The sequence below is a fragment of the Gossypium hirsutum genome, chromosome A05 (genome assembly GCF_007990345.1).
Source record: "Gossypium hirsutum isolate 1008001.06 chromosome A05, Gossypium_hirsutum_v2.1, whole genome shotgun sequence".
Lineage (NCBI taxonomy): Eukaryota > Viridiplantae > Streptophyta > Magnoliopsida > Malvales > Malvaceae > Gossypium > Gossypium hirsutum.
This window is the reverse complement of record NC_053428.1, coordinates 19,800,934-19,813,009: the sequence shown is the minus strand read 5'-3', so window position 1 is coordinate 19,813,009 and position 12,076 is coordinate 19,800,934. Positions and strand designations below refer to the sequence as shown.

At 33.2% G+C, this 12,076-nt stretch overlaps 2 protein-coding genes across 2 annotated transcripts; both read left to right on the top strand.

Annotated features, from left to right (window-relative positions):
• The first annotated feature begins 6,792 nt into the window (after positions 1-6,792).
• Positions 6,793-8,841, top strand: LOC107888141 (xanthotoxin 5-hydroxylase CYP82C4). Its single transcript, XM_016812277.2, is given in 3 exon segments — positions 6,793-7,776; positions 8,024-8,168; positions 8,171-8,841. Coding segments are annotated over 3 exon segments (1,608 nt in total). The 3' UTR covers positions 8,650-8,841.
• A 339-nt stretch (positions 8,842-9,180) lies between these two features.
• On the top strand, positions 9,181-11,273 carry LOC107887027 (cytochrome P450 CYP82D47). Its single transcript, XM_016811162.2, has 2 exons — positions 9,181-10,315; positions 10,471-11,273. The coding sequence occupies exons 1-2, from the start codon at positions 9,356-9,358 to the stop codon at positions 11,089-11,091; spliced, it is 1,581 nt and encodes a 526-aa protein (XP_016666651.1). The 5' UTR covers positions 9,181-9,355; the 3' UTR covers positions 11,092-11,273.
• Positions 11,274-12,076: the final 803 nt, after the last annotated feature.

Sequence of the window (12,076 nt, the reverse complement as noted above, 5' to 3'; positions counted from 1 at the left end):
CTAAATTCGGGGTGTTACAGGCCGTGTGACCCCTACATGTATTGAAAATTTTAAATAATTCTGAAAAATTCTCTGAGTTTTCGATTTAGTCTCGACTCGTTTCTAATATGTATTTTGGGTCCTGAGGGCTCGTTTAAGGGACAATATATATGATTTTTGATTGGTTTTATTATGAATATTGATATGTAATGAAACATTTGAAATTTCTGTCTGATTGATCCGTAAACCCTGGTAATGCTTAGTAACTCTGTTCTGACGACGGATATGGGTTAGGGGTGTTACAAACAAAGCATAAAATCATGAAAAAAATAATAATAGGTGAGATGCAAAAAAACATTTAATGAAAAAAAACGAAAATAAGATGATGATAAAAAGATTATCCCCTTTGAAAACAAAGCTTCAATAAAAACAACCAATGATGATGAAAAATCGATGTCTTATGAAACCCTTTAAAAAATGAATTTCAAAAAGCTATACAAATGGCTCTAACCAACCCTTTAGGTCGAACTTTAGTAAATTGGAGGGTGAAATTTTCTCCCATGGCTTCAAAGAGAAAATTAATGAGAAAACCTACTTCTAAAATAAATAAAAGAGAACTCTCACAAATAGAAATAACTCAAAAAGTTGAAATTTATTAATTAAGAGATGTCAATTAATGAATAATAAAGAAACTTTTATATAGGCTAACTAAATACATCAAAATAAAACTCTCATAATTGTTATACATGTTCTTTTATATATATATATACACATTCAATATTAATTAATATAAAAAATAGTTTAGACTTTATTTAGATATATTTGTTATTCTAAATAAATATTCTTCAAAATTATATCACACTCATAATTATAACAAAGAAAGTTTACTTATTTTAATTTCAAGTTTGTCAAACTCTAGCATTAGGGAGGTAAGATACATTGCAAACAAGTTGGATGGCGTTTTGCTTTTCAATAGTCATATTTAGGCCAATATTTCTAGGTTTAATTCTTGCTTTTCATATTAGAAGAGAGTTCAAATAAAACATAGAGACAACACGAAAGTGGTAGAGACAACATGAATGAAAAATTTACTCTCAATGAATGCAATCAGTGTATAGAAGATAATTTATTATTGGAATATAGGGAAAATTGATGATTTTATTTATTATGAAGATTTGCATAGAATCAAATTATGGATGTTTTGGACTATAAGAAATTTAACTTTAGATTGAAGCCTCTTCACACCGGGAATAAAACAATTATTCAAATCATGGTTGATCTATTGATATTTTAACTAACCAATTAAATTGTATCGAAGAGGATATCACATTTAATTGTAATAGTGGTTAGTTTCCAATTGAAAGTTTCAAAATGCAAAAATGCATTAATATCATTTAACTATTTTTTATGAAAAATGTTTCAAACTAATCCATATCTCCAATGCCATCTGATATTGAATCAAATGGCTTTATTATTGATTAGAGAAAAAAATTAGAAAAGGTAGAGGAACATATAATGTAAGATATGAAAGAGAATATGGGACACATTTAATGAGCTATAATTGAGAATTTTAAATGTAGAACATAACAGTGAAGAAAGACAGTATAGTATTGAGCACTATCAAATATGCATCGATAAAGGAGCTGATGTTTGGATCATGTGGAGGTAAACTAAGGGAAACAATCAATTAAGATGGAGAGATTTCTACATTAATATCAAATTATGATAATTTATGGTTTTTTTAATTAACGTGACTTTATATTTTTTTAGGGTTTGTGAAATCAACAAGGTATAGATCAAATCCTTATAAAATGAAAAAAAAAAAGAACAAAAATTAATGGAGTAGATAGTAATAAGTTAACTCAAAATATAATTGAAGAGGGTGAAGGCCTATAATTAACATAGGTGCAAACACGGCTCCTTTTGTTGGTATGCATGTTTGATCATGCTCAATACTATAATCTTTTTCTTCGTTGTTATGTTCCACATATAAAATTTCCAAATATAACTCATTAAAATGTGCTCCATATTCTATTTCATTATCCCCTTGTAACACTCCTAATCTATCTCCATCGTCAAAATAGGATTACAGAGTATTATTGGGGTTTACAGATCAATTGGACAAAAATTTCAAACGTTTCATTACATATCAATATTCATAATAAAATCAATCAAAATCATATATATTTTCCCTTAAACGAGCCCTCAAGACTAGGGGTGAGCATTTGATCGAATCGAATCGAATGAAAAAATTTCGAGTTAATCGAGTTGACGAATCATATTTTATCATCCTAATTTAATTTGAAATTTTCTCGAATCGAGTCGAGTGAGATGGAATTCGAATTGAATCAAATCAAATATATTTGTTTGAGTTAAATTTTAAAAAATAATTTTGGGTCCTTATAACCACTGTCACCGTTCGTAATAAAATTTATCCACCTTAATCAAAATTTTTATTAATTTTCATCACCTCATAATTTATTTATTAAACTTTTATATCAGGTTAGCTTCTTTGCTTGCTTAGTTGTTTCAATTATCTTCAAATTCTTGTCATTATATATTTTGGAATTAAAAAATATATTAAATGTAAAAATGTGATTTTTTAATAAAAGTTATTTTAAAGATAAAATGTGAAATTGATACCAATATAAATTTTAACATAAATATTTAATGACATAATTAATAATTCAATTTAATATAAATATTCAATATGACTAAACAATTCAATAATATAAATAATATAAAATGTGGAATTTAATTTAATAATATAAATAGTAGATATAAATAAAATTATTACTATTTATGTTTAGTGATTTTTTTGGATAATTTTGATTTTTTTATTTGAGAGTAAAGGTGAGAAGTAAAAGTTTAGGGGGGAAATAAAAAGTTTTGGGGATTAAAATTTTGAGGGAAAGTAAATAAATAGGGAGAGTAAAATTTTGGAAGGAAAATATTAAAAAAAGGGGGGGGATGGGTTTGGGTAGATGGGAGGTGGGATGGGAAGGAAGTAAAAATTTTAGGGGGAAAGTGGGAAGAAGTAAAAATTTTGGGGGAAAATAAAAAGTTTTGAGGGTTTTTGGGAATAAAATTTTGAGAAAAAGTAAATGGGATAGTAAAATTTTGGTGGGAAATGGATTTTGGGTAGATTGGGGGGTTGGGATGGAAGAGGAGTAAAAGTTTTGAGGGAAAAGTAAAAAGGTTTGGAAGTTTGGGGTAAAAATGTAAAATATTATAATTTGATATTCGAATTATTCGAATTCAAAAACTCAACTCGATTCGAACTAGAAATTCAAAAAAAATTCGAGTTGACTCGAATAACTCGATTTGTTTAACTCGAAATTCAAATTTTTTTCGATTTTTTCGAGTCGAATCGAGTTTTGCTCACCTCTACTCAAGACCTAAAATACATGTTAGAAACAAGTTGGGACTAAATCAGAAACTCAGAGAATTTTTCAGAAATATTTAAAATTTTTCAACAATGCAGGGGTCACACAGCCGTGTGGGCATTCGAAATAGGGACACACGACCGTGTCTCAGCCTGTGTCTATGCTTGTATAAGACACACGCCCGTTTGCTAAGCCGTGTGAACATACTAACTTGCACAAATTAAAAGATATAGGGGACATACAGTCGTGTTGCCTGGCCGTGTGTCACACACAGTTGAGTCACACGCCCATATCTCTATCCGTGTGGACGAAAATAGGCTATTTTCTAAGCCACATTTCTCACCCAAATTGACATCAACCTAGCCTCAACAAAATGCACATCAACAAGCCATAACAAGACATTGAGATCAAGCTAAAAATCAAGTATTAAACATGTTTTATCACCACATACAACTAAAAAACCATTAGGCACCTCAAATGACAACCTAAAAAATGTCAATCAAGTATCCAACCTTACCTATTAGTTTATCTAACCAAGTTATCAAAGTTCATTATAACTCAACTACATACATACATATATCTCACATACTAACATCACAATTATATCATAATCTCATACCAATATGTAAGTTGATTATATAAACATAATATTATTTATAATATTTACATAAGCTAAACTTTGACCAAGGTCGTACAACAGCCTATACATGCCATATAAACCGTATTTAATGTTTCAAAAACTACCGAGATAAACTGGATAGTGTGACTTGAGTGCTGATCCGATCGTCCAACCTTCTAGAAATCTACAATGACATTAAACAATACAAATAAGCTTAATGAAGCTTAGTAAGTTCAACGGATTTAACAAAAATATTACCGAACTAATTATAATAAATCAAATAATAAAAATCATTCACAACAACTACTTGTCAATCCCAACTTCAATTGATAAATACATTCATTTTCAAGTTAATAAAAAATAAATAACATGTCTTTCAAATTCAATAAATATATCACTTTACCAAGACTTTCTCAAATTGAAGAATGACTTAAGGACAAAAGTACATTGTCAGCAGAAGCTCATAAGAGCTGGCCTCCCAAATACGCCAACAGAAGCTCGAAAGCTGAACAGAAGCTCGAAAGAGCTAAACAGAAAGTAAAACATGAGAGTTCGCAACAAATGTTGAACCCCGGTTTACTTGGGTAATTTTTCGATGTCTTCCTCCAATACTGTCATACACCAAATCACGAATGTACTCAAATCTCGCGTTCAATTCAAATCGAATATCCAATTCAATATTATAATTCGAACAATAAATTATTTCCAACAATAAAATATATACTTAATATCAATCATCAATTTATAAAAATATTAAAGTTTAACCGTACGAACTTACCTGGATTGAATTGTAGTAATTGTAGAAGTTCAGGGACTATTCCGCTATTTTTCCTTTTTTACGAGTATCTACGGGATCTTGATCTAAAATATAAAATTACTCATTCATTAGCATAAATTTCACTTTCAATTCACTTCACAAGTAATACCTTTTTTTAAAATTTACACAATTACCTCAAACTTTTACAGTTTTTTCAATTTAATCCTTTAACTAATTAATCTATCAAATTAACTAATTTTCCTCAATCAATAATTTATTAAAATATTCTAAGCCATTAAAAAACCCCTAATAAACCAAAAATTCACTATCAAACCCTAATATTTTAACATTTTCACAATTTAATTCTAAAATCAATATTTAACAAAATCACTTTATAAAATCATCATACAACACAATCAAGGCTCTAAATCTATGTTAGTCATCAAAAACATCTAATATTCATCAATGGTCACTTCCAAAATTTTTAATAAAATCAAAAACTAAGGTAAGATTTAATTGGACCTAATTGTAACAATATCAAAAACATAAAAATTACAAGAAACACATAAGAATTGAACTCCCATGAAACAATAATAGGTAAAACCAACTTAAGGAGCTCTCCCTATTTCTGTTTGAACCGAAATTGAAGAAGAATTGCATAAAATATCTTCAATTTCAATTTGTTTGTTTTAATTTCAACAATATTACAAATTTGCCATTAATTGGCTTTATTTTATTATTTTTTTCCTTATACCGCCTCATCTTTTAATTTAGGCATAATTTTTTCTTAAGTCTTCCCTAATTATTAATTAAGCCATTTAGTCACTTAATTATTATAATTAGTAAGTTTTACACATTTTTTAATTTAGTCTTTTTTAATTAATTAACTATCGAAATGTTAAAATTTTTCAACGAAACTTTAATACTACCTTGATGAAACTCCATAAATATTTATAAAAATATTTACGGCTCAGTTTATAGAAACGAGATCCTGATACCTCACTTTCTAAAACCACTTGACCTAGAGTTTTACCACTCGAACCTAAGAATTCATTATAAAACATAAATGACTGATGCTAGGTGTTAACTTTAGTGGTGAGGGTGGAAACGAGTTTAGCAATGGTGAAGGAGTTATTTGGGATGAGTTTATCTCAATTTCACAAGTAAGCAGTGAGTGGAGGATGAAAGCTGATGAAAATGACTGTTCAGCTTGTGGACGGTGAAAAAGATGAAAGTTTTCTGGGAATATTTTCTTTTATAATTTTTTCGAAATGCTCTGCAAATAGTGTTTGGTTGCCAAAAAATTAAAGAAAAATTTTGATAGAGGAAAATCTACAAAAACTTAAAAGTTTTAACTTTTAAACATTGAAAATATAAAAAATGAATATTTAAAAAAAATTCCATGTCATAAAAAAATTCGCATCATTAAAATTTATACATATGTAATGCCATGTTTTGAAAATAAAAGTTTTTTAACAGTTGTAACAGCCACATCATCAGTTTTGTTAGTTTTTATCAGTCAATGTTGGTCAAAGGGTCTAATTGATTAATTTTTTCAATTGAAGGGTTTAATTGGGTGCAAAAAAATCGAAGAGAATTAACTGATCCTTTTTTTTAAAAAATTCAAGGATCTTTTATACCATTAAGCCTATTATAATTATTGTATGTTAAGTTAATTTTTTTTTCTTTTCAAAGTAACATCATAGTTTATTTTTTTATATAATTTCCAAATTTGTATATTGTTTAAAAATGAAGAAAAAATATTCTTATTAATGTTATCAATAATTAAAAATACATCAATTAAAAATTAAATACGTAAAATTATATGCAAAGGTGATAAATATTAAAAAGTAATTAAATTAAATTATTGGTTGTATTATTTCATTATAGTTGTTATTGATATTAAACGTGATATATTTTTACTAAAGTCTCCTTTCTCTCTTAGTCATGCACGTTCCTTGCCAGATTTTGTTAACCAATGGGTATGCGTCATGCATGCTGACATTAGTCGAGGAGATGCAGTTGGTTTGAACAATGAACAATAAATAGAAATGAATTCTTTATCGTTGAGGTACACAACAATGGATCCTTTTTTCCAATTAACTGCCGTTACTATCTTTCTCTCAATCGTTTTCTACAAAGTATTGCTTGGAAGGGAAGAGAGCAATGCAGGAAGTAGTAAACGTATGGCCCCTGAACCAGAAGGTGCATGGCCAATTCTTGGCCACCTCCACCTATTGGGCGGCAGCGATCAGCTACTGTACCGAACACTTGGAGCAATGGCTGATAAGCATGGACCTGCATTTACAATCCGACTAGGCGCACGCCGTGCGTTTGTGGTTAGCAGCTGGGAAGTGGTAAAGGAATGCTTCACCATTAATGATAAAGCACTAGCTTCACGTCCTACCACAGTAGCTGCAAAGCACATGGGTTACAACTACGCTGTGTTTGGATTTGCACCTTACACCCCATTCTGGCGTGAGATGAGAAAAATTGCAACGCTCGAACTCCTCTCGAACCGCAGGCTCGAGATGCTCAAGCACGTTCGCATTTCTGAAGTTGAGATGGGGATAAGAGAACTATACAATTTATGCTATCACAATGGCTCCATTCCTATACTTGTTGAACTTAAACAGTGGTTTGAAGACCTCACACTTAATGTAGTTGTTCGAATGGTGGCTGGAAAACGTTATTTCGGTGATTCCGCTGTCTGTGACGATGGCGAGGCAAGAAGGTGTCAAAAGGCGATAAGCCAGTTCTTCCATTTAATTGGCATTTTTGTTGTTTCAGATGCACTTCCATTCCTTTGGTGGCTGGATATGCAGGGGCATGAGAAGGCAATGAAAAAGACGGCCAAGGAATTGGATGATCTACTTGAAGGCTGGCTTAAGGAACATCGTCAGAGAAGGATTTCTGGTGGAATCAAGGCTGAAGGGGACCAGGACTTCATTGATGTAATGCTGTCCCTTCAAGAGGAAGGTGGACTCTCAAATTTTCAGTATGATGCTGATACAAGCATTAAGTCAACCTGCCTGGTATGTTTGAATTGATTTCCGAGTTAGATTTTCGGTCATATTTGTTTTCCCAAAAAGGTTTTGGTTGAGCATGCTATATTGTTAGAAATGATTCATTTTGGGCTTGCTCTTGACTGGTGTGGCATGTTCAAGCACTCGCAAACAGTTTATATATAGGACTGTTTCTCTATAGCTGATAAGCTAAACTGATCTTGTATGGTATGGCAAGCTTATTTATAGATTAATGTCCTTATCAATTTTGATGTAGGCATTGATCCTTGGTGGCAGTGATACGACAGCGGGGACATTGACATGGGCCATTTCGTTGCTGTTGAATAATCGTGAGATGTTGAGGAAGGCTCAGGATGAATTAGATCTCCATGTTGGCAAGGAAAGGCCAGTGGATGAGTCTGATATAAAAATCTTGTGTATCTTCAAGCCATCATCAAAGAGACCCTACGCCTTTATCCAGCCGGTCCTCTGTTGGGACCCCGGGAAGCCATGAACGACTGCACCGTTGCCGGCTACCATATCCCAGCCGGCACACGTTTGGTCGTAAATGTATGGAAAATTCAAAGAGATCCAAGGGTATGGCCAAATCCATCAGCATTTGCACCAGAGAGGTTTCTCACAAGCCATGCAGATATCGATGTTAGAGGTCAACAGTTTGAGCTCATTCCATTTGGCTCAGGAAGACGTTCATGCCCTGGAGCATCATTTGCTCTCCAAGTTCTGCATCTCACACTTGCTCGTTTTCTTCATGCATTTGAACTGTCAACTCTCTTGGATCAACCTGTTGATATGACAGAGAGTCCTGGTTTAACCATTCCAAAAGCCACCCCACTGGATGTTCTACTTAAGCCACGTCTCCCTACTAAGGTCTATGCATCATAAGATTGGTAATGGAGGATAATTGGCGATGTGATTCAAGTAAACTAAGAACAACTAAAATGGGATCTCTTTTAGTTGATACCGTTATAAGATTTAATACTGCAGTTTCCGGTCTTGCTTTTGTCTTTCTTATGAAAACCCAAAACGATGTTTTAAACTTGAAATTGAAATTAGTAATTCGTGGTATTGAATAAACACAATTTATAAAGTTGTTAAATCGTGGGCAAATCTTATAAGGTGATAGTGTTATTGCTTATTATAAATTTATTATTTAGAATTATGATCAGGATAAATAAGTATTAAAAATTAAATATATTAATATACCAGTTGAAAATATAAAATTAAATATATTGATGTGATTTCTCATTATTTAAATAACAACATGAAATTTATTATTTATCTTTTTTACACATAGTTGACTTTGTTAACAACATTTTCAAAGTATCAATATTAAACATTATCTACTTAGAGCCTAGGTTTCATTTGTTAATATCTGTTTAAGAGCTGTACTGGCTGCCGAAAGCACAACAAATATATGAACTTAAATGTCTTAAGCACAACAAATATATGAACTTAAATGTCTTACATTTTTTTGTTCATTTGACACACTTTAATAATCTTCAAATTCAAGCTTAGAATATCATTTCCCAGATTCCCAACCATTACTCAAATACTCTTGATTTCTTCATCCAAGAATATCCAAGCCATAATGGATTTTGATTTCCTCCTTCCCTACCTAAACAGTAACATTGCAGGAGTCTTTGCTATACTGCTCTCCTTTTTCCTGGTAATTAGCCGGTCTAGAAAGTCTTTGAAGGATCGGAAACCACCAGAAGCTGCCGGTGGATGGCCTTTAATCGGTCATCTCCATGTTCTAGCAGGATCCAAGCTTCCATACTTGGCACTGGGAGAGTTAGCCGATAAGTATGGACCGATATTTTCCATCCGGATCGGGTTACACCCAGCTGTGGTGGTCACCAGTTCGGAGCTGGCCAAGGAAATTTTTACCAAATATGATGTAGTAGTGTCCTCACGGCCCAAACTTACTGTCGGCAAGCTCCTGGGCCATAACTATGCCAACTTTGGTTTCTGCCCTTATGGTGCATACTGGCGTGAAATGCGCAAAATAACAGCCTCGGAGCTTATGTCAAACCGGAGGCTTGAGCTTTTGAAACACATTAGAGCCTCTGAAGTGGAAAGCTCGGTGAAAGAGCTGTACGAGCTATGGGCGAAGAAGAAAGTTGAGTCAACCCATGTTTTGGTTGAGATGAAACAATGGGTCGGGAACTTAAACCTGAACGTGATTCTTAGGATGATTGCAGGGAAGAGGTTTTTTGGTGCTGTTGTGGCTAGCGATGAGAAAGAGGCAGGGAGGTGCAGGAAGGCCATGAGGGAATATTTTCATTTCTCAGGGTTGTTTGTAGTAAGGGATGCGATCCCTTTCCTTGGGTGGTTAGATTTGGGCGGCCATGAGAAGGCCATGAAGAAAACTGCAAAGGGATTGGATAGTATCATGGAAGAATGGTTAGAGGAGCATCGCATGAAAAAGGAATCTGTTGGCGAGGAGGATAAGGGAGATCATGACTTCATTGATGTGCTGCTCTCTGTTCTTCAGGGTTTGGACCTCTCAGGATATGATGTTGATACTGTCATTAAAGCAGCCGCCCTGGTATGAATGAATTCTTTGTAATTATATGATTCAAAGGTGGTTTTTCAATCATCAGATTCCCAACAAAACAAGAAGTTGAAAACATCAATTGCTAGCCTCAACCTTGTTTTAATGGTCATAACATAATTGTGTGCATGCGTGTGTTTTTGCTTTAGACATTGCTTGTAGGGGGCACAGATACCGTAACAGTGACGATAACTTGGACACTTGCACTATTGCTGAATAACCGCCATGCTTTGGAAAAGGCTCAAGAGGAATTGGACACACAGATTGGCAAGGGAAGACTAGTAAATGAATCGGACATCAATAAGCTGGTGTATCTCCAAGCCATTGTGAAGGAATCATTACGCTTGTACCCTGCTGGACCACTGGCTGGTGCACGCGAATTCGATGAAGACTGCACCGTGGGTGGCTACTTCGTGCCTAGAGGCACCCGATTGATAGTAAACATTTGGAAGCTACAAAGGGATCCAGGAGTATGGTCCGATCCCTTAGAGTTCAAGCCTGAGAGGTTTCTGACCAGCCACCAGGACATTGATGTTAAGGGTCAGCATTTCGAGTTCATTCCATTTGGTGCAGGTAGAAGGTTGTGCCCAGGGATAAGCTTTGGCCTGCAAATGACACAGCTGGTCCTGGCCACCTTCCTCCATGGGTTCCACATCTTGACTCCAGCAAATGGAACTGTTGACATGACTGGGAGTCCAGGTCTAACAAACATCAAAGCCACCCCACTTGAAATTCTCCTCAAGCCACGCTTATCTCCTAGTCTTTATTAATAATCATCTTCAAGTGGAATACAGGGCTTTTTATTTCTTTACGACATGACAGCAATCAACGGAAGGCCTGTTTTCATAGAATAAGCTGCTAATCAGAGTCCCACAGTTCCTCTGTCCTTTGAAATACCATTTTGTATGCTTTTTTTTTTTAATTACCATACTTAAAAATCTTTTTGATTGAATTTTAATTACAGTACTTGTTTCTATGCTTTACTGGCATCTAGCATGTCTAGATAACGTCCCTCTAAATTCAGAAATGCTTTTGGTTTCTTTCTGTTTTCGGCTTCACTAAAGGATAAGAATACGAACAAAAGGTCAAACCAACAACAGTATTAAAACAAAGTTTTTACTTTTTATAGTGCTAAGAAAGATTATCATCATTTGCTTTACTGAATCCTATTTAATTTAAAATAAAAACTTTTAGACTATATACCCTAATAAAAGAATATAATATATGCCAAGTCATGATCACCCAACCATTGTCTTTTTGACGCGCAAGCCTCCATGAATATTTCTACCTGCTCCTATTCCAAAAAAATGGTAAATAATAAAGAAAGGGAAATCTACAATAACTTTTTCAATTGTAAAAGCTTGTTCACCAATCCTCACCACCTGCTCTTTACTCAACCATTACATAAATTTGGGTTTTACAAATAATTAAGAAATGCCATTAAATCAAGAAATAGCTCCGCACACGCCGTGCTAACTTGTTTTATATTAATTAATAATTTATTCACTAGTAAACATTAAAGTATTTTGTCAAAAAATTGTTTTAATCTTTCAATTTTACATATTTTACTTACCTATTAAAGCTACAATTAATTACCATAAACATTCACACATCTCTAATTTAATTTATTTACAACAAATATGCAACAATTAATCAAAATTTAACACCCAATTACACGTTTAGCAAACACCAATTAATTCACACAAATTACATACCTTAGTCGCAAGCAATCCATTCCATGGTAAGCTTCAATTA